At 47.8% G+C, this 24,450-nt stretch overlaps 1 protein-coding gene across 2 annotated transcripts in view; it reads left to right on the plus strand.

The window, feature by feature from the left end:
* Positions 1 to 23,006, plus strand: part of LYPLA2 (lysophospholipase 2) — a 30,802-nt gene extending 7,796 nt beyond the window's left edge. The window contains exons 2-10 of one of the 2 annotated variants that reach the window (XM_060258300.1): positions 5,877 to 5,983; positions 9,880 to 9,911; positions 11,670 to 11,735; positions 14,191 to 14,238; positions 15,374 to 15,444; positions 17,368 to 17,441; positions 17,961 to 18,062; positions 18,297 to 18,473; positions 20,034 to 23,006. In XM_060258300.1, the coding sequence (XP_060114283.1) occupies positions 5,906 to 5,983; positions 9,880 to 9,911; positions 11,670 to 11,735; positions 14,191 to 14,238; positions 15,374 to 15,444; positions 17,368 to 17,441; positions 17,961 to 18,062; positions 18,297 to 18,473; positions 20,034 to 20,084 (699 nt within the window). In that variant the 5' untranslated portion in view covers positions 5,877 to 5,905 and the 3' untranslated portion in view covers positions 20,085 to 23,006. Of the gene's footprint in view, positions 1 to 5,874; positions 5,984 to 9,879; positions 9,912 to 11,669; positions 11,736 to 14,190; positions 14,239 to 15,373; positions 15,445 to 17,367; positions 17,442 to 17,960; positions 18,063 to 18,296; positions 18,474 to 20,033 lie in introns of both variants that reach the window. The other variant, XM_060258301.1, reaches the window with a different exon arrangement.
* The last annotated feature ends 1,444 nt before the right edge of the window (positions 23,007 to 24,450 follow it).

The raw sequence follows: 24,450 nt of genomic DNA on the forward strand, positions 1-24,450 counted from the left end.
GTGCATGACCCCTCTCCCTCAAGTCCCCGAAAGCAGAGCAAGTAGTTCCACAGAGTTTTAAAAAGTAGTAGCCTGGCACTATCAAGGTAGAGATGGAAACGCTAAAGCTTTTTTTTTTTTTGTCATGGCAGGGGTTGTGACTCTGCTTCGCATGCAGAAGGTGCCAGGTTCAATCACTGACATCGCCTGTTAAAGAACCAGGTAGTAGGTGATGTGAAAGACCTGCCTGAGACTCTGCAAAGCCACTGCAGGTCTGAGTTAACAATACTGATTTAATTTAATTTGATGGATGGGTGGCCTGAATCAGTATAAATCAGCTTTGTGTGTGTTTATGCGTGCTTTAAAAAAGAAGCCAAAGTTCTGCCAGTGAAATAAATTTGCAGATTGGGCATATTTACCCAAATTTGCTGCCCAAGATGACATTTTGGTTCAAAAAGGAATTTGTCACACAGTTTGGGTTCTTACACTGAACTTCCTTGAAGAGCAGGTGGGGAGAAAAGTTTTGATTCACAGCATGAGTGGGGGATTTGGGGCACTGGGGGTATGGCTAGGGGAACCAGATTTCTTTTTTTTCCTGAAATGCCTATTCCAGCTCGTTTGTAGCTGTATGTCTTTGTTGCAGGAGAAACCTCGATCGGTGTTCCCCTCTGCAGCCTCGAGAGGGGGAAAGTTTATGTTTTAATTGACAGCTGAGATTTGGGGGGATTTTTCTCACCTGGCTTATACTTTGATAGGCAGTTGCATCATGCATATTGCCAGAGCTCCTGGCTGTGATGGTGCTTCATTCTTTTGACCTGGTGGCAGTGTACAGACCTTGACAGGCCCTCCATGGAAACAAGGATGACCCAGCATCTGCACTACCCTCATGGGACACATCCATTGGTCTGCAAAGAAATCCTAAGATGGAGGCATGCAGGAGACAGCCCACAACTTGGGCCCTGCACACTATAGCAAAGACATAATTTGCATTGGTCTGAGGGGGGTCTTGACATTCTCTGCTCTTCCCCCCCCCTCCCAGGTAAGTATGACACTTCCCAGCCATCATAGATGCTGATTTTTTTAAATCAAAACCCTCTACCAAAAGGTCTCCATTTATTTATTGAATCAGATTTGTATCCCGCCCTCCCCTTACGGCAATTCCGATAAGAGATGAGTTGTGGGGCTCCAAGGTGACGCAGTGCGTGAAGCACACAGCGAGGGTGAAAATCTGCCCGGTATAGTGACAACTGGGAAACAGCTTGATTCCTGTCTAGCTGTTTATAACCCAAGTTGGTGGCTATCAGGTATACTCTTTTTTCCAAGCAACCAAGGCGCAACAAGGTTGTGTCCCTGCATTGTTATCAGCAATCATTGTTATCGCTACAAAGTGCTGGTTATCACCTTTAAAGCCCTGTATGGCCGAGGACCTGCCTACCTTAGGGACCGTCTCTCCCCACACGTTCCCCAGAGGGTAGTTAGATCTGGATTTCAAAATCTATTAGCAATCCCTGGGCCGAAGGAGGCCAAATTAAAGACCACTAGAGAGAGGGCCTTCTCGATAGCAGCCCCCTACTGGTGGAATCAGCTACTAGAGGAAGTGAGGGCCTTGCGGGACCTTGCCCAGTTCCGCAAGGCCTGTAAGACCGCCCTCTTCCGGTTGGCTTTCAACTGACACTGAGCTTTGCATCGTAGGGAAATTGCAGAAATGCTGTCGCCATTGAAACTATATAACATCTAAGAGACTAGCACCCAATTATTCTGACTGTTTTAATTATTGAATGTGTAATTTTATAATATGTATGGATTTTAATTGTTTGTTGTGGTTTTATACTGTGAGCCGCCCTGAGCCTGCTTGGGGAGTGGGGGCGGGATCTAAATCAAATAAAGTATAAGCAAGCAATTATATAAATAGCCTTGTCCTTTTCCTGGTGGCATAGAGGCAGGCCAAACCTCATCCTAACCCTTCCTGGCCTGCAGGAAGTCCCAAGCTCCTTGCCCAGTGTGAGCAGGGGCTCCTCTGGGTCCTTCACATGCTGCCTCCCAAAGTCTTTTTGCCGGGTATGGCAGAGGGACAGTCATCAAAGAGGTATGTGAAATATTAGCAAGCAGTTGACAGGCGCAGGGAAGGGTGGGGGGTCTGCCATGACTGCAGTGCTGCTGTTTTCCGGGCTGAAGAGGATGAGACTGCCACGGAGAAGGGAAACTCTGAGGGCAACATCCACACTCTGTACTCATGCTGGCTGTGACTTCTTCAGATCACCCCCCAGAAGTGCGTGATGGCCTGGCCGCTCAGGGCTTGGCTGAAAGTTGTGGGTTCAGGTTCCCTTAAACAGAGTCTTGCACATGATGATTTGATCTGATTGAGCTGAGAAAGGCAAAACGAGCTAGAGGCAGCATGAGTGGCCGTGTTGCTCCCATATACAGGTCACAGCAGAACGGGAGAAGGCCAGGCCAGCGGGGTGCATGGCCGAAGGGAATACTGATTTCTGGTTTTGTTTGGTTTTAGTGGTTTATATCGTCGAACACACCTTGGTGGCCATCAGCAGTAATTAGAGCGTCCTTAGGTCGGATAGGAGCTGTAAGGTTCCTTAATGCGTGGCTCATGGTGGGGGGGGGGGGGGACAATCACAGCTAGATTGTATTTCTTCCATCTTTAATTGTAATGACTGGCTGATCCACACCTCCCATGTGAGGAAGTCTAAGAAAATATATTTTTAAAGTCAGTAACCATGTGGATGGGTGCAGTTGTAGTCCAGGCTTGTAAATAGTCACTTGCCTGTTTTTTTGTGGTAGGTAAGAATTCCCTCAGCAACCGGGGTGGGGTTGAAACATCACACAACTGTCTTGCTTATGTTAAGCTGCAATTAATCTCAGCAGTACTTGATTGAGGCCTCTTGGGAACTCTCAGCATGCTGCTTTGAATTGTATGAAAGAAGCAGCATCCTAGTAACTAAAATAATTGAGGTGGGGGTGGGTGGGGAGTGTAAGCTGCAGGAGAGCTGGCATCTTTGTGGCGGCCTTTGTCACAAACGCACACCCATCATCACTTAAGCAGACTGGGATTTTTGCACTAAGACGTTCAGCCAGTCTCATTTGGCTAATGTTAACAGATAGGGTACGTTCGCAAAGCATGCACAAGGGCTAGAGAGTTGAGTGCTTGTGTGTGCAAGGAAGGAGTGAAGTCTACTTTCTCATGACAGATCGTCACAGAGATAAGTGCTCCCTGTTAGAACAGCCTAATGTTGATTCTCTGATTCCATCTAGCTTTTTTCCAAGGAAGGGAAGTTTCAGCCCTAATTCTGAAGTGTCGTCCCCTCTCCCTGTTTAGGTTGAATGCCCATCGCATCGCCTTTCCTTAATAATGGATGAGCTGTGTTCTGGCCTGTGAAAGTGAATGCCAAATAAATCTTCTAAGGTGTCATAATTGCTTTTGTGACACTAGCTAATATGGCTTCCCTTCTGGAATTTGTCATCTTAGAAGAGGCTTCCCTTCTGAAATGGGAAGCTTATGCCAATCTCCTCTCTTTACTGTGGCAGCGGCCATGTATATCAGAGCCCTGGGAAGAACAGGCCACGGCACAACTGGGAGAGCCAGTTTGGTGTAATGGTTAAGTGTGCGGACTCTTATCTGGGAGAACCGGGTTTGATTCCCCACTCCTCCACTTGCACCTGCTAGCATGGCCTTGGGTCCGCCATAGCTCTGGCAGAGGTTGTCCTTGAAAGGGCAGCTGCTGTGAGAGCCCTCTCCAGCCCTACCCACCTCACAGGGTGTCTGTTGTGGGGGAGGAAGGTAAAGGAGATTGTGAGCCGCTCTGAGACTCTTCGGAGTGGAGGGCGGGATAGAAATCCAATATCTTCTTCTTATCTTCTTCTTCTTCCCCACTCCCAATAGCTTTGCATTAAGAATCCCTGACCTGGATGGCCCAGACTACCTTGAGCTTGTCAGGTCTCAGAAGCTAAGCTTGGTCAGCCCTGGTTAGTGCTTTGGTGGGAGACCACCAGGGAAGTCCAGGGTCGCTATGCAGAGGTAGGCAATGTCAGACTATCTCTGAAGGTCTCTTACCGTGAAAACCCTATGGGATTGCCGTTCATTGGCTGTGGCTGATGACAAAAAAAGCAACAGGAAGGCCAACCAAGTAGTAATATTATGTTGATGCACTGGTCTCCTGCACTAATTTTTGTCTGGGTATGCAGCGTCTCTCCCAGAGCACATGCTATTACACGCAGTGGCTAATCTGTACATTACATTGCAAGCACATTGCCCAAAATAACAGATGTCTATGATTGCTTTTCTCAAATATGAAAAGCTTGAAGATCTTGATTGACTTGGCAAACCATCGGAGTTTAGAGGAAGTCATTTTTAGTTTCTTTGTGTTTCTTGTTTCCATTTGTTTTGCCATATTTTTGTTTTCAAGCTTAATTTTGGAACCTGAAATTAGCTGAGATTTTGGGCATGCTTCAAGCTCCTGAGGTTACAACAAATGGTTTTGGTGAACATGTCCAATTCTTGGCTGGGTGTTTGCCTCAGAGAGCCCTGTGTCTTTCTTCCTGATGGCCCTTCATGTTGGCAGGGACAAAGCCATTTTTCCTGCTATGGAAGGCTTCTTCCAAGCAAAACTATCCTTCTCTTCCTGGATGAAAGCTATAGTGTTTGTCTACATCTTGTACACGTGCTTTCTCCTGCAGCAATTTTTTGCAAATCTCCTAGTATGCCAAGCTGGACTGGGGGCAGATGGAAGGGAGAGAAGTTCGGCTAGAGGTCAGAGCCATTTCTTAGAATATTAAAAAAGAGAAGCATAGCATATTTGCATGTATTTCTGTAGAGACACTTATTGGGTTTGTTATTTTACTTCTTGAGGAAGTGAACTGAGTTCACTTTTACATCTATATTATACATGTTAAATCACAATTATAAGTCAATAACATTTTATCATACACTAGAGAAAACTGGACTAGCTCAGCAATTAAACAAATTTGTTTAGGGAGATTGTGGAAATTACTTCCTTGAAGATTCCAGTTAGGTTTGTTTAAGGGTATATAGGTTGTTCTGGGCTGTTTATTGTTGTCGTTCCTGACTCCAAAAATTCCATGCCTCGGAACTGTTAGAAGAAGACTGCAGAATGTGTTCCAAAACCAAGTAATCTGGTTACCAGTATGTCTGTATAGGTCTTCAAGGGAATTGCATGAAGCTCAGTATCCCACATATATGCAACCCTAAGTCTGAGCTGCCTATTTGAATATATCTCCTTTGCAAAGAGGTGTATTTTAAATATGCCTTGGGATAAGGGCTGCACGGCCTGAAATAGGTTGGGATTCAAATTATTCATAGCTTTTGAACGTCTTGTACATCTTTCAGTCTTGCATCTGGTTTGTGTGGCGCCTCCCTTCATCTAGCTTTTCAGGTCTATTAGCTGAGTTTCCAGATGTTGTTTTTCATATTGGCTGCTGTGAGAAGCCGGCTTGGCTTCCCCCTGCCCCCCCGGTTTATAGGTGGAGCAGTCCATTCATGTTTAGTCACTTGTGGGGCCATCTGGAACAACTTGCCCAGTGGGCACTCCTCTCTCATGCTGGTTGCATGAAGTTTGAGGAGTTGTAGTCCAGGCAGTTAGAGTGCCAGTTCAGGGTATTCTAGGTTATAATATCCCTCGTGGTGAAAATCAAGGCTTTAATTTTTTTTTTTTTTAAAGAGGAACAAGGATTCTCATATGGAGGATTTTTTACCCCCTGAACTTGGTGGAAGGTGTCAGCAGTTTCTTGCTTCTGTTTCTTTCTTGTAAACTGGATACAAAATGATCTGCCTCACAGGACTGTTGTGAGTTAAATATTGTGCAATGTCTTATGTATATGAAGCACTGCGTAAATGAATATTTTTGTGTGTGCCTCTTTCTGTCCTGTAGGTGTGAGCAGTTGAAGTCTCTATTGGTGTATGTGCGGTAACAACATGTCTGTTCCCCTCCTCGCCGATGCCGTGACCGTTTCAGGGGCAGAGCGGGAGACTGCAGCGGTAAGCACGTGCTCTCTTAGGCCTACCATCTGCTGGGATCCAGGAAGATTAGAGGAATTAACTGGATCTCACTCCTCCGTCCCCCTCCCGCTTGTAAATGCAAAGGGGCTCCTCTCCCAGTGAAGTGGGGGTGGGAGGGATTTTTGTAGATGGAATTTTTGTGTGTGCTCGTGTAGAGGGGAGAGTGGTGGTAACGAAAGAATAAAAATAGTCTGGTTCCTTTTCTCGTTAACCATACCATGTTGTTTGTGTAGGAGCTGCACACAGCCAGCCTTGCCGTCTCTGGCAGGTAATTAGCCCCGCTGTCCAAACGTGTGCTAGCCTCATGGCTCCTGCTGTACTAACGAGAAAGTCAATAACCAAGCCTCATTCTTTGCCATCCTAATTTAAGCATGGGGAAGCCGTGACAGACCAGAGGGGTGTGACTGTCACTGCACAGCCCTAATGCTCACTTAATCCTCATGCTTGCTGCCGTCCTTGCCTGTACTCACATCATCGGAAACATCCTGAGCTCTCTTGCTCACCTGTGTATATTCTATGCCCACGCAAATCTGAATTTGACAAGGAGTATAACATACATATAAATCAATCACATTCGCCTAGACATGGTGATCAGAGATCTAGAAGCAGCTCTCTCGCGTGGATCACAAAATCTGCGGCCGGGGGTGGTGGTGGGGGTTGGTATCCACCCATATATGTTTCTGTAAACCTGCAGTAGCTCCCAGGTTTGCAGGAAAATACAGAAAGCCAGATACTATAAAAGCTTTGTTGTCTGATGCTTGTTTATCCAAAATGCTCAGATAATCAGCATTGCAGGGAGAGCAGCCTCACCCCTTCAGTGACGATACCCCTCTGTCTTTGAGTGTATCTTTCCCCTGCCCCCTCCCCAGCCAGCCCACTTGGTGCCTCTGGATGTTGCTGTGCTCCTGACAGCCATTGCTGCCAGCTTATCCTTGGGTGCCTCCTTCCTCCTCAGCCTTCTTTAAGCTGTCAGGAGCCAGCTGTGTCAAGCGGTGTCCTGGGCAGCTGGCCCACTGTCCGCTTGTTGCACAGATAGCTTGGGGGGGGGGATGGGGAAGGGGCCCCGCTAGGCATGGGTGTTGTCACCATGACGTTCTCAATGAAGTGAGGTTTGGTTGCTTTGGATTTCTCTGAGTAGGGAGTAGAGCAAAAAGCTTGAGCATCTGGCACATTTAATTAACCTACAACCCCCCACTCCTTGTGACTGCCAGGTAACAAAACTTTTGCTGTACATTGGTGGTTTCTGCTTCTTTCCAAGATGGGTAGGCATTGCGAAAAAAACAACCATGGGAACTAGTCGAGCATAAGGGGGAATCACTCAATTGAACGGGGGAAAGACTGGCCAATTGGGTCTGGGGTCAGAATAGGTGATTAGGTAGAGCAAAGGGGAAGGAAAGAGGGGGCAGTGGGGATGGGATTTCCCTCCTGTTGATCCTCTTTGTTTTAAATAATTCTGCCCCTGGCATTCAGCTTTTCAAGCACTCTATGTGGCAGCAGGGAAGCTAGGGGCATGGTAAGTATGAGGCCCAGTGAGTAGTTACCACTGGGAATGGCAAGTAACCATGAGTAGTGCTGGACGTTGTGTCTCTGGGCCAGTCTCGTATCCTCCAAGCCACTATCATCCGTCTCTCTTTTTTTGTAAAGCTTTTCTGCACAGTCCTAAGATCTGGTATCTTGCTGCATCAAATTTGATGAGAGCCAAGATACTCAGGATGACTGATTCTGCACCATTAAATGTATTCTATGGGTTGGATCCTGTGGAGCTGTTCCGCTAGCAGAGATGCTTTCCTCTGAGACAAGGAGCCTTCCTTTGGCACGAGATGCTCAGAAGAGCGTATTGAGTCAGGGGAGGAGCTCCTGTTGCAGAAGAAACCCTCTCCACTAGCTGCACGAATCCATCAGATTCAGCCCTATGCTTGTGTGACTGCCAGGAGATACATCTGTTTCTTGCATTCTTGTCTTCCTAAAACCACTAATCTAGAATTCTGCAATGATGATCTGTCACGTTCTAAGGCCAGGAAACTCAGTTGTTAACTGCAGAGTTGCATGAAGAGAGCTGCAGCACATGAAAGTAGTCCTCAGAACTGACATTTAACGTTTGACGGAGTTGGGAGGGACAGTTGCGGAGTTGGTACTTCTTGGACTGGATAGTGGAAGGGAAGGATTGATGGGATGCAGGAAGATGGTAAAGCAGTAACAGATCTTTCTAGGATGGGGGCTGAGATTGGGACAGACGGCTATTCTGCCTTGCAGATTCCTGACATGCACCCCAACTTCATTTCCCCCCAATAATGTGAGGTTTAGGAGCTTGCTGTTCTGAATGTCTCGCCTTCGTTTTTAGCAGAACTTTGGAACAGCTGGAAAGTCTTCTGAAGCAGCTGCAGTGATTAATATGGGAGTTTAGTTAATCTGGAGTAAATGACCCCTTTCAATCATGTCTGGCTAAGAATCAGGGAAATAAAATGTTTCTACAGATTGAAAGGCTAAGGTACAAATATCCATATTGAGTTCCTTTTCCCCCCTGCTTTAACTGTAAGTGCTCTGTGAACAGTAGCAAGGTTGAAGCGGATCAGGAGAAGGTGACCCTGAGGTGTAACTGATAGTGTGAACAGGCCTCTGTCACTGCCAAACTGCTATTGGGCTTGGCATCGTAGACTGCTACCTTTGCAACCAACAACAGGACCTGTAAAGCAGCTGAGGGATACTTTTGTTTAACCCCTTTAGAAGAGAAGAAGAAGAAGAATTGCAGATTTATACCCCACCCTTCTCTCTGAATCAGAGACTCAGAGCGGCTTACAATCTCCTTATCTTCTCCCCCCACAACAGACACCCTGTGAGGTGGGTGAAGCTGAGAGGGCTCTCACAGCAGCTGCCCTTTCAAGGACAACCCCTGCCAGAGCTATGGCTGACCCAAGGCCATTCCAGCAGGTGCAAGTGGAGGAGTGGGGAATCAAACCTGGTTCTCCCAGATAAGAGTCCACTCACTTAACCACTACACCAAACTGGCTCTGGATTTGAATTGCTAATCCTTGTTTGGCTACCAAATAGGATCCCCACCACCAAGAAGGCTAGGACTTAGAAAGGAGAGCTGAAAGGAGGGGGCAGAAGGAAGAGTCAAGGAATTAGGGAGAGTCCTGAAGCCTCCTTTGACCACCACCACCATCTGCTGAGAATAGCTGTTGGCTTCCTGTGTGGTTTCTGCAGTGTCAGCAGGCATGGTCCATGTAGTGTCCAAGCTCATTTCTGCTACTCTGACAGCTAGAAACTATGTTAAAACGAGATTCTCAGAAAATGTCATTCTGTGCTTCTGTGGAATAGCCTCTCTCTCACACACACATGCATGCCAATCAGCCAGCCAGCCACTGACCCTGCTTTATCCTTCCCTCTTTAAAAGAAAATCAAGGTTGAGCTAGGCAAGGTAGGAAGAGGACACAGCAGCCTGGTCAGCTTATCAAATTAATGAACAGATGGTGATAACCTTCAGCCGAGCAGTCACACCCCGTTATGTGTGTCTGGTACTCCCAGGTGACAAGTCTTCCTGCACTGAAACATGGAGGGGGTGGCCTAGCTTAGGCTTCTCATTCAGCCTGTAAAGGAAGGCAAGAGAGTCGTGGTTTGGCAAGTTCCCATCCAGTGAATTGGGGGCTGGGGGAGGGTCCCATTGATTACAGCTGGGATTGGGTGGCAAGCAAGGGGCTGACTGTTCTTCAGCCATTTCTTCCCATCTTAGTTAAGTTGGGTCATTCCTGATTTTTCCTATATGTTTTTAAAAAAAAAAACCATTTAGTTGTTTGCAACTAATGGGGCGGTGCATTGCTGGCACTTTCTCAGCTTGTGCTGGCCTAATGCCTTTTGTTCTCTGCTTGGTTTCACAGGTCATTTTTTTACATGGACTCGGAGACACAGGGTGAGTATAGTAAGCCACCATTGGCTGTCTAGCCTTGTTGCGTAGCTGAGGCTGTGCTAGTGACTTGGAGGGGCTGAGAGGCCTTTGGGACAACAGTGAGTCCAGGATGAGACTGAGACTCTTGGGCGGAGCTGGTGGCCTCCTGCCCCTGTCCCCAGTAGGGTTGCTGGGTCTGACTCAAGAAATATCTGGGGACTTTGTGGGCGCAGCCAGGAGACTTTGAGGGTGGAGCCTGGAGCGAGGGTGTGACAAGCAGATTGAGCTCTGAATTGGTCTCCTTAGGAGTGCCCAGCAGACATTTCCCTCCCCCACCCCCGCTTTCTGATAACCCTGAAGTGAAGGGAGAGCCTCCAAACCAGAGGATCCCCTGCCCCCACCTGGGGATTGGCAACCCTAGTCCCCACTGATCATTGCAGCCCTGGTCTCCGAGCTTCTCTGGAGCAAAGGGTATGCAGGCTGGAGCCAGCTCACTTCTGATCTGTGCCAGTAGCAAAGATGTGATAAGTTAAGGCCATGTGTGGCCCAGTGTGGGTCTCTTCCTGCCAGCAGCTTGTCCAGCTCTCAACATGGCTCGTCATTGTGGCCGAGCCGGACGAGCATCTCCCAGGGTCCTCAGACCTCCCTTCCCTACCAGGCTCCACCTCTGAAGCACCGTCCCCTGCCAAAGCAAGACCTCAGAGGCCAGGCATGATGCAGTTGGGGTGCTGGCCAATGAGACGCAACTCAGGTGGTGAGCATCCAAGGCCCCGATCAGATCAGCTGGCAGAGCGCCTAAGCTTGCCCGGGCCTAAGTTCCAAGCCATCTACAGAGGAGGGTTCCTGGCCTGGCAGGGTGGCAGGACACCCTATGAGATGCACCTGCTGTAGCTCCCAGGCACCAGATGAAGCCAGGGAGAGTGATCATGGGTTTGGGGGAAAGGGCTAAGGACAAGGGGGAATAAAAAGGCAGAACAGGAGGAGGAGATGCCAGGGTGAACAAGATGGAGGTGGATGAGCAGACAGACAGCTTGGTCTGACAGCTGATGGAAGCTGCCCTGGGCCCAAGAAGAGGATAGCTGATGTCTACAGTTGCCTCTCTTGGGTGGTCTGAGACTCCACCAGGACAGCCTTTGCTTCCCTCTCCACTCTGCAGGCCAGTTCTCCTGATGCCCGAGTGCTGGCCAAAGGAGAGCGTGACACAGCTGCCTGCATCTGCCAGCCTTTGAATAGTGATAATTTCCAAGACACTTGAGGAGACGGGAGTTTTTGATGTGTGTGCAAATAAAACAGTCCCTCGCTGCTTATTTTGAGGGGTGAGGGGCTGTTCAGAGTAGTGCCGGCAAATGCAAGTCAAACCTTGTGTGTGTGGGGGGGGGGGGGGGGAGATGGGAAAGAGATTGCAGCCTAACTAATGGCAGCTGTCCCAGGTGAGCTGCCTTTTGTGCAAATTGGCTTGGGGGATTTTATTTGCAGGTGTGTGTGTGTTGGGGAATTGCACATTTCAGTGCTCAAGCAGTGTGAAGATGGTATTGATCTGTCTTACTGTATTTTTTGTCACCGATATAGTGACGTGTGAACTGCTTTGGGAACCTGAAGTGCTAGGAACATACTGCTTACCACAACAGTAGCAGAGCAATGTAAATTTCTGTAGAACAAAATTGTCTCAGACATGATCTAGGGCTGCACAGGCAGTGAGGAGCAGTCATTTCGCCTCACCTTTCTGTGCGCATCCTCTGTAAGGCAAGTTCTGATCTTTCTCTCTACCTTTCCTTCCTCCAGGCACAGCTGGGCTGAAGCCCTGTCTGCCATTCGGCTCCCTTATGTGAAATACATCTGCCCTCACGCGTAAGTGTTGCCTTGGGCCTGTTTTTGAGTGAGAGCTGGCTTGTGGTTCAAAGAGGTGTCTATAAAGGGAGGGGAACATCATAATGTCAGACTGGTTTGCTTTTTCCCAGCCAAAAATAGAGCTTCCTTGCTGACTCAGTACATAGCTGCTAGGAGCTTACGGTCAAATAATTGGCTTGTTATTTCAAACAGATATGTGATGTTCACTGTCCCACACTTTTCTCACTTCTATTAACTCTTTTTTTCACCCATTCTTCCACGTCTTCAGTCTTTTTACTCAGGTCTCCTTTTTTACTTGCTCTATTTTAGTCCTTTTCTGCATTCTTGTCTTCAGCCATCTTGTCCCTGGTCTTTCTTCCAGTAGCCTCTTCCCACATTCTACTCATCCTCCAACCCTACAAAGGTCCTCTTATTCTGGAGCTTCCATGTTGCTTTAGACACAGCCAAACTGTCAATGTTCCTTCCCTCACAGAAACTAACACTTGGATAGCTTTGAATGTTCCATGGCATGACACCTGCTTAGCCTGTGGGTTCTGAAGACTTCACTGGCCCAAGTGTAATAGCATATATGAACATATATGAAGCTGCTTTCTACTGAATCAGACCCTTGGTCCATCAAAGTCAGTATTGTCTTCTCAGACTGGCAGCGGCTCTCCAGGGTCTCAAGCTGAGGCTTTTCATGCCTACTTGCCTGGACCCTTTTTGGAGATGCCAGGGATTGAACCTGGGACCTTCTGCTTCCCAAGCAGATGCTCTACCACTGAGCCACCGTCCCTCCCCAAGCATCTAGGTTCTGGGAGTATGTAAGAGAACGCTGGTGCCTCTTGTCATTTGAGTGCCAAGACAATCTCCTCCTACTTGTTCCACTTGCTGGTTTAAGTCTTGGCTGTCTCAAGATAGACATGCCTTTCTCACACTGTGCGTTCCTATGCTATGCGGCACTCTTGAGGCACAGTGCTTTGTGTCATATTGCCTGCTCAGGAAAGAATCTCTAATCATAAACCGAATACTTCTAGCACTCAGTATCTTAAAACTATTTGACTAAAGATCTTGTTGGCCAGGTCTTTACCTGAAAGTGAAATCCTCCATTGTTCAGATTTGACTGTATTAGCTGTTCATGTTTTGTGAGAAGACAGTTGGCTTTAAGAGTTCAGCACAACGGGGTTGTACATTTCAAAGCTGACTCAGTAAATTTGCTTTCAGCATCCTGGAGTGTGAAAGTACCTCATCTCTCCAGCCTCAGTCTGAGTTAAATTGAGAGGAGAGCCAGGTATTTATTAAAAGGAGAAGGATCCACTGATTTAGTCAGACCTTCTGTTCCAGTTCCTGACTTCTGTGAGGGCTGTGCACCTTAGTATTTTATTCACTTCTCCAGTCCTCTCTAAGAACTACTGATTGGCTTGTGCACACAGGGCAAAGAACTCTGCTCGTTGGGAATGTCTGGGTTTCCAAATTATTTGCTGCTTGTGTGAGAGCATTCTAGTAAGCAAGACGGAGAATGGCTAAGCAAAGAGGTCCAGAGCTTAAGATAAAGAAGAGCTGTTCGGTTTGCCTTCGTGAGTGCCTCCTGGAGCTGAGCTTGCTAAGGGGAAAGGGTTGGAAGAACCTGAAGCCTTCTGAAAAAACCTTCCTGCATCCCTCTTCATCCTATCTGTAAAAATCAAAATGGGTCCTGCAAAGAACTGCACAGCTATGCCTTGAGTGTGCTGCCCTCCCTTCTCCCATTTTCCCCATTTACCTTAGAAAGTAGCTTCACGTTGCTCTTCCGGATACAGTTCTGTGCAGATCCAGTCACCGTGACCCTGGAGTCCTTCTATAAGCAGCAACAGACACTTGGTCGACAGTTCTTGGGGGCATTGTGGCATGCACAGGGCCCTTAGCCTCTCCACCGAAGGAAATGGCTGCTGCTTTGTCACATCTCCCTAGCCAAAGCACCAATTCAAGGCTTAACTCAGTACCCAAATGTCCAGGTCCCCGGGTGGCCTGCTAGGCAACCACATCAAACACTGCCTGGTCCAGGAGGAGTGGTGTGTGGCTTTGTGTTAGAGACGAGGATGGGGCAGACAGCAGGCTGTACTTATGGGAAGGCTTTTGCTGGCTGCTTGCTTACAAGCCTGACTGAACCTGGGCAGCATTCTTTGGAGAGAATTTTTTGTGTGTTTTCTGGTGGTGGGCAGGTGTGGGGAGGTTCTGGCAACATGCTCTGAACAGGGCTGGATGCTTTCTCCACATCTGAAGTTGTATCACATAAGCACAGAATTGCTGATGGCGGGCCTAAAGAGTCAGGGTCCTTTAAAAGAATCTCAGCTTTCATTCTTCCCAAACAAAACTGCATGTTCTGTCGGTCTCTCTGGATATGTCCTGGTTTTAGAGAGGTGTTTGGGAACCGTGTGATCCATAGTCACTTCCTGCCTGTCAGGTGATTATTTCCTGCTTCTTTCCCCTTGTGCTGCAGGCCCAGGATCCCCGTCACGCTCAATATGAAGATGGTCATGCCATCCTGGTTAGTATAAAACAATGTTTAGTTGAATGGCCAGCCAGGTAAGTTGTGTTCCCTGATCTGTGCTTTCCTGTTTGGGGCGTCTCTTAACTCTGGTGTGCACCATGTGGCAAGGAACCATGGCATTTGGGGCTACAGTTGAGGTTCTGGCCACCAAGGGTGATGGAGAAGATGCGAATAAAGCGGTGACCAGAGAGGGAAGAGGGAAGAAGATTAGCAGGCCTCACAGAGAAGGCCTGACATCTGCAGCTGGCTAATCCTGTGTGGAGCATTCAGTGGGTTGATGAATGATTTAGGAGGTTAGTTTTGGGTGGGTAACCATGTAAAAGAAAATTCGCATACAGGAGCACCTTAAGGACCAACGAAATCTCCCAGGGTATAAGCTTTTGTGAGTCAAAGCTCACTTTGTCAGATGCACAAGTGAGAATGAGGATCCATCCCGTCTCCAAGAGACCCTTCTTTGTAATGCCCCTCCCACCTTCTGACCTGGATAGAAAAGAAAGGCTGAGGGGTCCTCATGTGCATCTAAGTGAGCTTTGGCTGACAAAATCTCATACCTTGGGAAAAAATTGTTGGTCTTTAAGGTGGACCAGGGGACTCCCATTCTGTGGTTATTTCTCCTTGTTGCGGAGGGATGCTGTCTTTAGAACAGAACCAGAGGGGCAGCAGGTGGAAGGAATATGTGGCATGATGTCGTGTCTGTCCCAGAGCCCTCCACCTGCAGCATGTAGTATTTCTGTATGTGGTCCGTTTTTGTTTACCTTCCATTATTTCTGTGAACTCAGCATTTGCTGGGCATCCTGTTTTTCTAGCCTGTGGCATTAATCTGCAGAGCTGATTTTAAAAAGAAAAAGGAGGTGGGGGTGGGGAGAGCCTTGCTGGTTGTCTTCCATGTCATACCTAGTGAAACAAATGTCTGTGGGTTCTTCATGCGACTGGTGATGCCAGGGAGAATGGCAAGCTGCGCTCTTTCCCTGTGGCACTGACGTGCCCTGGATTTCTTCATTGTCAATGACTATGGTATTTTCATGCACACAAGTGTTTTGGCGTGAAGGGGTCCAGCCACACAGTCTCATTTTCAATCTGCTTATCTCTCAAGCCTGATTGCTGTGGCTGACCTTCACTTTCCCCTTTTCAGGTTTGATTTGATGGGGCTAAGTCCAGATGCACCGGAGGATGAAACCGGAATTAAAAAAGCTGCTGAGAACAGTAAGGCACTTATCCCGTGGTTGGCCTCTATAGTTTCACTGCATCACACATACTGGCATTTGAAGGCTCACGAGAGGAGAGACCAGTCCCTTCCCCTATGCTGAGTTTTTGCCTGTTCTTGGCTGCAGTCAGACATGTTAAATAATGCCGTTTCAATCCACTTTCAGTGCACTTTCAAATTGGGTTTTACCAGTTCACACAGTAAAATCTAGTTGGAAAATGCATTGAAGGTGGATTGAAACTGCATTACTTAGCATGTCTGATCACAGTCCTTGTATCCTCAGTGCCAAAACCCCATTTCCTGGCTCTTGGAAGGAGGGGAAGTCAGTGGCGTTTCATTCCAATCATATCCTGGGTGTATGGAAATAAAAGATTCAGGTGCCTGGGCCTGGTGGAGTGCCGCACTGATGTTCTCAGAATGCAGCATGCATACCAGGAGGCGTTCTCTGGACAATATGTGTGTTTTACTTGCATGCAAACTGTCCACTGATGCAAACCGTGGCTTCTCCCTTAACCAGAGATTTAAAACCATGGCTTGGGCTGGGTTTGCAGTAACCATGGTTTGGATTGGTGCAGATGTGATGCAAAGCCATGGTTGACACTGGTAAGGTGAGAGAGGAGCCGGATCCCTCCAGGGGGAGCACACAGACTATGGCAGGTCCCTGTTTTGCAAACACCCTACCTTTGCACTTTTGCTTTCATGTTCTGGTGTATTACTGAAGAAGAATGTTCTGGGTTTTCAAGGATAGGGTTTGTCTTGTTTTCTCTGCACCTAATATACCCCCAACCCAATCTTTGCCACCACAGAGCTGGCAAGCTAAAGTACTACATTTTTAAAAAAAGGAATCTGGAGATTTTTTTATGCAGATATAATTCCGTCAGTGGAGTTCTCGGGTCCTGTGGTGGTCAGACTATGAATGGGGAGACCCGGCTGCATATCCCCACTGAGCTATCACTTTCTTTTTGAGTTAAAACACAATTTTATTAGTAACATATGTTAACAAAATTATTTTTTTAATCTTAATAACTTCTTTTATCTACCCCATATTTTACTTTCTACCCACCCCTCCCCCCGCTACTTGACCCCCGCCGGTGTTATTTACTCAAAATGCTAATATTTAAAGGTACCCTTAACTATTAAAACAAAAACTTATTTTCTTCTTCTAAAACTTAATCATTATCAAAAATTGCCCAGTGTCCTTTTATTTTACACTGACAGAACTAGCATCAAATGCCATCATCACTGTCAGACTAAGTGATAAATTTTAATCATATTGACTGGTTTTTAGTGATGTTAAAATTTAAAGTTTTATATTGTTAATTTAAAGCCTTATTTATTACTGTATATTTTATGAAATGTTGTTAGCCGCCCTGAGCCTGCCTAGGCGGGGAGGGCGGGATACAAATAAAATGTATTATTATTATTATTATTATTATTATTATTATTATTATTATTATTATTATTATTATTATTATTATTATTATTATTTTCCACTCCTTTTCTACATATCTTCGAAACTTCTTCCACTCCATCTTAAAAACTTCTAAATCATAGTCTCTTAATGTTCGTGTTAATTTGTCCATTTCTCTCCATGTCATGACCTTTATAATCCAATCCCATTTCTCTGGTACCCTTCCTTGCTTCCACAACTGCGCACACAGTGTCCTAGCAGCTGAAAGCAAGCACCAAACCACAGTTCTGTCTTCTTTTGGAAATCCCCCCCACCTGTAATCCCAGCGAGTCACTTTCTTTCTTTCCCAGCCTGAATTACTTTGCGGGGGCGTTATGAAGTTGAAATGGAGGCTAGGCAAGCCATATATGCCAAGAGATGGAGATGGGCAGCTGTGTTTGAAGCTTCTGTATCATTGCCTGTATGCGCAGAACCTTATGCTGCCTCAAGCTTTCTTTCCTTTGCCTTCCAGTTAAAGCTGTCATTGAGCATGAAGTAAAGAATGGAATCCCAGCCAACCGCATCATCCTAGGAGGCTTTTCACAGGTCAGGCAGGGGAGAGGGCCAAGCAGTGCTGCGTGGGGACACAGGGCACTGGCAGCATCATTGGCAGTTGCATTCCTGGGTGGGGGCTGCTGGGTGAGTGAGAGAGAATGGGAGATAAGCTTTGGATGCCACTTTCCAAGTCACTGCCTTTCTGTTGGGGGAGATGTACATGAACTTCTGGCCTTTTGGAGTTGCATAGGTTTTCAAGAGAAGGGGGCACTCTGAAGACACCACTCGCTGAATTTAGTGTTCAGTGCAGAACTCGTCGTCCTTCATTGTTCTGCTTTCATTTAGTCTTTAAACTCCCCAAGTTTCCAGCCCATATGGCCGTGGGAAACATGGGCTGTGCTGATGAGATCTTGGAAGCCCAATGGAGTACAACAGAGCTGCTAGAGAGGAATTCGGTTTTTGATCACTGCCTGCTCCTTCACAGCTAATTATGTGCTTATTTTGGTGGGGGAGGTGGGGATCTCTCCTTTTGGGCTGATCCTGAATGGCTTTCTTCCTCTTGTCCCCCAGGGCGGCGCGCTTTCCCTCTACACAGCTCTCACTTGCCCACACCAACTGGCTGGCATTGTGGCCCTCAGCTGCTGGCTCCCCCTGCACAAGGCCTTCCCTCAGGTATTGCAATCTTGCTCCTTTTCTCCCCACATTGATGTGGTTTTCCTTGGTACCTAAGCCATTTGGGGTGGGCGACGTTGGTGAGGAGAACCAGTCTTCCTCCTCCTCCTCCTCCATTGGGGTAACCCTGCAAGCATCGATTGCTAGCAGAGACTGCATTTACCAGAACGCAGTGCCCAACTCTTCTTCTCTGCCTGGGTCGGTCACAGTTCCTTGTCGTTGCTCTTGTTACAGGCAGCAAACAATGGTATGAACAAAGACATACCCATTCTTCAGTGTCATGGGGAGATGGACCCCATGATCCCAGTGCGTTTCGGGGCTCTCACTGCTGAGAAACTGAAGTGCGTCGTCACCCCAAGCAAGGTCCAGTTCAGAACTTATCCAGGACTGATGCACAGCTCCTGCCCTCAGGTTAGTTGGCAACCAGCTTTAACCCCTTTTCCCTGCTTCATTGTGGGGGACTTGCTTGCAAGCTGGGGGATGCCTTCTCGAGCAATGACACCAAATCTTAGGGATCACCTTCTTCCGCGTGAGGTCCCACAGCAGAAAGGCTGAGGCTGTCCCTGCTGTCTTGCTTCAGAGGCTCAGCTAACAATGAGAAACAGCATTTTCTGTGATGGTCCACCCCTTTAGAATGCTCTCCCTCCATGGAGGCTTCTTTTTCTGAGGGAATCTGTTGTGCTGACTGAGCTTTGCAGGGAAACTCCAATGCCTGTGCCCACTCCTTCAGCTGAGGGTTTTGAGCATGTGTGGGGGTATTGATTCCAGAGTGCTGCTGTATGTTAGGAGAGCCAGTTTGGTGTAGTGGTTAAGTGTGCGGACTCTTATCTGGGAGAACCGGGTTTGATTCCCCACTCCTCCACTTGCACCTGCTGGAATGGCCTTGGGTCAGCCATAGCTCTGGCAGAGGTTGTCCTTGAAAGGGCAGCTGCTGTGAGAGCCCTCTCCAGCCCCACCCACCTCACAGGGTGTCTGTTGGGGGGGAGGAAGGTAAAGGAGATTGTGAGCCGCTCTGAGACTCTTTGGAGTGGAGGGCGGGATATAAATCCAATATCTTCTTCTTCTTTTGTTTTTGTTACTACAAAGAGCTCTGGGCGCCTTGAAGATTTAACTCGTCAGTTTTCAGCCTCTGGCAAAAAGCGGATTGCGGCCTGCAAAAGCCTCTTGTGTGATACATTTGTACTAATATATCGTAATCTTCTTTTCCACCCACTGAAGAGGGGGAAGGTGATTTTTGTAGAGTTTGTCCCTTTCTCTGCATCCCTCTGCTTCACATATATACACGTCCCTCTCAATATTGCTGGTGGCTCATGGCCCCTTGAGGCCACAGTTTTTTTCAGGGAGGGTGTTTTAATTATTGCTTTTTGTTTGATAAACTCATGCCTTTTTGGACTTGAAACTTTTGGACTTTTGGACCTTTGGGACCTAAAGCGCAGCTAATGTCTAGGTGAAAATGTCCAACTTGAGGAAATTATGAACAATTCTTTTATCTCCCCCCTCCCTCAGGTTTTGAAAACTTTGGATCTCATTTGAGGGGATTTTCACGAATGGCTTAAAGCTTCTACCTCATTATGGCAGACACAACTCTGAGCGTGTGTTTTCCCTTAGAGAACAAATTCTGGTGGGACAACAGCGTTAAGGCCTTTTGCAGCAAAAATGAAAGAGTTTTGTGGGGCCTTAAAAACAAGCATATTATATATAGCTTTGCTAAAGTTTAGAAAGTTTTGAGCATGTGATGAAAGCAGGTTTTGGTCCCTGCAGGAGTCAATGCTATGGATAAATCTCTTCAGGGTGCCTCTGGATTCTACTTGTGTTTTACCTTTAAAAATGGCACAGGAATGAGGCATTCGTTGATTTGGGTTATCCAGATTGGGGTGTAGGGGGGGGGGAAATGCTGTGCCTTGATTCCTTAGATGGGGGGTGTTTCCTGCTGGCCCTTAAATAGGACTCCTCCTTTCTCAATCCCTGCAGGAGATGATGGCTGTGAAAGAATTCATTGAGAAGTTGCTGCCCAGGATTTAAGTGGAGCTACTCAAGACTGTTGCAGGGAGAGGAGGCCAAAGGTCACTGCCTTCGATCTTTAACCCTTGACCTGTCAGTTGCATTCGGAAGCCATGGCGATCCACCTCCACTCTAGTCGGTTTCCTTTGGTTTCCTTTTTCTGGCCCTCCCCTTCCTCCTGTGCTTGCCCCTCCTTCAGCAGAGGGGGAGGCATTTCCTGTGTGTGCACAGCGAAGGGCTGGAGCGGTTTTAAGGTACAAGCTGAAATCCGTTTGGCTGCCTTTTTCTGTGAATTAGTGTGTTTTGGGGGGGGGGTCATTCAGGCTCTGTCCCCCCCCCCCCCCCTCAAGTGCTAACTGGTGGCAACCAAAGGCTCTAAAAGCAAAAGGTATTAGGTGACTTGCTTTCTTACTTTGCAGTATTTGCGGGGATCTTAAGAGAGCGTACTGAGGCCCCTTTAGGGTTCCTTCCCATCTCCCTCCATCTGTGGTGTGGAGAGCCAGTCCCAGCTTGTGTGTGTTTGTTCTGCTGGAGCTGGCACTCGACTTTTTCCTGGGCTGGGGAGGTAGGGGGATTCTTCTGCCCCGCCCAGGAGGACGTCCCACAGAGCCCCGTACCTTAAACCTTGCTCCAAAAACCCCACCAGCATTGCCCAGGCGAGGGGGAAGGGCAGCCTGGTGTTGGACGGCTGTTTCTTACCCTCCAGACCCGTCTTATTCTGCTCTGCCCCGTCAGAAACACGTAGCAACAGCTGAGCGTGCACACACCCTGGCAAGTGTTTGGAATTGCAGTCGGGGTGTTACTGTGGTGGATGCCCTCACTGTCGCCAGGTATTCATTCCTAACGTCATTCCCCTCTGCCACCACCTTTCCTTTTTCTCATCATATCCGCAGTGGTCTTTTCCATCACGCTGGGCCCAAGTTAGTTCCTTGCTGCACAGGCAGGGCTGAGCTCAGGGGAGATGGACATGCAGCGTAAGGCTGTCCGTAGCCTTCTGGGCACACACGCATCCTCCCCCAGCGATCGCTGGCAGTTCCTCTTGGGGCCGGGGCAGTGCCTCAGTGGCGACCGCTTGTGTGGCTCAGCAGATCATTCAGGATGGCTGCTCGGTGATCCTTTCACTTTCCATATCAAGCAAGCTGCTTTTTCTTTTTTTGCAGCAGGGGCCACCTCGCCTTAGCACCTGTCTTGGTTGTCAGTGGATCTGCTAAGCCCAGCGTTCTCCTCTCTCAGCCTCCTCCCCCACCAGTAGCCCCATCCTAGCCCTGGTGGCTGGCAACCAAGATGGTTTCCTTTATTTCTGTGACAAGGCCCCTCTTTCCTGGAGTGTTGGCTCTCATCATTGCTAGCAGGGAGTGGGGACGGTCTGTGCTGTTGAGCAGCGGAGGTTCCCCCCCACCCCCCCACCTCCTACCCTCCCGACGGGGCTGCAACCAGAACTTGACAGCCAAGGACAGCGTGTATCTTCTGAAGGAGCTTTTTCTGTCCACTCCCTCTCTGTTTCTGGCGAAGGGCTATTTCTCTTCCTTCCTCCCGTATTGTTTTGCTTGCTGTGTGGCCTACGCCCCCTCGCTTTCTCCCCATTGCGGTTGTCAGGCAGCAGTCAACAAGCGCAGAGTCCATCCTTGTGCTGGTCCGAGCTCTTCAGAACCAGACCTGGAAGGGGAGGGTGTGGCGGAACCCCTGGCAGAGCAGTGATGCTCTCCCTCTTCCAGGAGATGCCTGCCCCCTTAAGGAACTTGCAGCGTGGCCTAGTGACAGTTCTAAGAGAAGGGATAGCTCTCTTCCCACCTCCAGTTCTCAAAAGACATATGAGAGTGTCTTGCGGCTGCTGCGGCTGCCCATGCCACCTTACCTTTGTTGGGTATAAGCGACTTCCCCCCAAGGGGGAAGCTTCTGGCTTCAGGTTTCTTCTCAGGCACCTGGAGGGTCCCTAAATGCCTTTATATGCTTTTGTTGGCAGGTGATGACAGCCAGCCTGTTTTGTCTTTGGTATTTCCATGGTCTCATTCCAAATAGTGTCCCCAGTTTAAGACCAGAACAGCTAACGTTTGTGCAGGCAGAAGGAAAGGGGATGGCTGAGATGGGGGTGGTGGGGATGGGCTGGAATTATTCAGTACAGCCTTTTTATCGTTTATGCCCAGAGTGGTGGGAAGCAATAACCCTCTCATAGCCATAAGCCATTTTTAAAAGGGTCTGCTTAAACAAAAAGACTTTTGCTTGTCCCCTGGAGGAATCAGCTTCTCCCCCCCCCCCCCCACTTTGGGGGAAAAGAACAACTCAGGCCTGATCTGCTCATGTGCAACAGACTGAAAATGGTAGACTGTTCCACTTAACAGCGGAACCTGCTGCAAGGATGCATTTTAAAATGTATGCTGTCATAAAAAGAAGATTCCCCCGCAAAAAAAGAGGGCACACAAGGAATAGACTGAGCTGGGACGCCTTTTCCTTGCGTGCAGCTTCTCTACTTGCAGGGAATTTTTAAAAATGGATATTTAAAGATGTCACTTCCCTTTCTCCTTGTGCTGCTTGAGTAGGCCAGGCCTTAGCTTTGGAAGTCCTTGAGTAGACCAGGCTATATTCTGGAATGGGCATGGCAGAGAGATTCGGTCCCTGCCTGGGAGCCTGGCCGGCTGCTGCTGCTCCTCTCTTCCCAGACTGTGAACATAGATCACTTTTGAGTGGTGGCCATCCCAATAAGTGCTCGGCTGTTGCCTCAAGCATGACTGGATCCTTCTCAAAGCAGGGCCTGCAAATTGTTGATCTCTCTGAAGGATGTTGTTGAATATGGCCAAAAAAAAGTGTACCGGGGGGGAGGGGGGAGATGGTGGTTTATTCCTCTTAATTTTCTTTCTCCTCATCCCCTTCTCTTTCGTCTTCCTCATCCATCGTTTTTATTTTCTATGTTCTACTGTTGGATATGAGATTAAACAAATACAACCACCCTGTTGCCTTGGCCTGTTTTCTTCGGCGCGATTGAGGCAGGATTCTTGTTATGCAGTTTTTATTCGTCTACACTACAAGCCTGTGAGGTAGGTCGATATTTGAGGTCAGAGAAGGGAGTGGATGAATGCATGAATTGGCCAAGGCTGTCTGGTGAAGTCCTGTGAGTAAAGTGGAATTAAAAGACCCTGGTCTCACTCCTCAAGTCACTCTTCAGTAAACCATTGCAGTGGAGTATCAGTGGAATCGACATTTACTGACTTCTAGCAGAGAATCACAGCCTCTAGTTTGCAAGCTGGGCTTTCTGTGTCTCTTGGGTGGGGGAAGAATGAGAGCCCAGAATTGTCTTTCCCCTGTTTTCTAAAGTTAAGAGTTTAGTCTTCACTTCTGGGTGTACAGCCACTATTCCGGGGGGAGAGGGGGCAGGGTCCGACTATAGTTTTTAAATACAGTACTTTTTAAAAGAAGTTTTTGTATTGCGCTGAGACATTATTTATTCCATAATGAAGTTCCTCCTTTGTTCAGGTTGTTAAAAACCTCTGGATGTTATATAGAGCATATATAATTCAAAATTTAGTTCAGGTATTTCCATCTATCCCAAGACTGTCGGTTCTCAATGAGGGAGTCTCTCAAGGACTCTCCCAGCTCTGCTCCCTGAGATCCAATTTAATTTGAGCTGCTGTGGATTAAAGTGGAACCAATCACCTCCCTGCTGCTTATCTGCTCCTTTTAAGAGTGCCGGAAGTTGTGCTTTGCCCGGTTTGGGGACTGAACAGTAAAAGGGGGCAGGTGTTTGCTGAAAACTTGCTGAAGAATTAAAAGCAGGAAGAAGTCTTGAGAAATAGCTATGGTTTTTTCCTGCCTGGGGCAAAAGGAGATCTGTTCCTGTTTAGCACACCTGATTTAGTCAAGTCTTTGATACTGGTTTTAGTCGAGTTGATACAAGTTGTAGTCGAGTCTTTGATTTCGAGCAGCAGGTTTTGAATTACATGTCTGCAAATTGTTCTATTGAAGTAATTGAACAACTGACTGCATGGAACTGCAGATGAACACATGAAGCTGCCTTCTACTGAGTCATACCCTTGGTCCACCAAGGGCAGCATCGTCTTCTCAAACTACCAGGGGCTCTGCAATGTCTCACACTGAGGTCTTTCACATCGTGACTCGATTCTTTTAACTGGCACTACCAGGGGTTGAACTGAATCACAGGGGTTGGAAGGGACCTCCAGGGTCATCTAGTACAACCCCACACACAATGCAGGAAATTCACAAATACCTCCCCCCCCAGTGATATCTGCTCCATATCCACAAGATGGCAAAACAAACAAAAAAACCCTCCTCCAGGCTCCCTGGCCTGGAGACAAATTGCTGCCTGATGCTAAAGTGGCAAACAGCATTTCCCTGGGCGTGTAAGAAAGGGCTCAGAGAACTAAGCCCCGAGGCA

Source organism: Heteronotia binoei, chromosome 17 (genome assembly GCF_032191835.1).
Source record: "Heteronotia binoei isolate CCM8104 ecotype False Entrance Well chromosome 17, APGP_CSIRO_Hbin_v1, whole genome shotgun sequence".
NCBI classification, from domain to species: domain Eukaryota; kingdom Metazoa; phylum Chordata; class Lepidosauria; order Squamata; family Gekkonidae; genus Heteronotia; species Heteronotia binoei.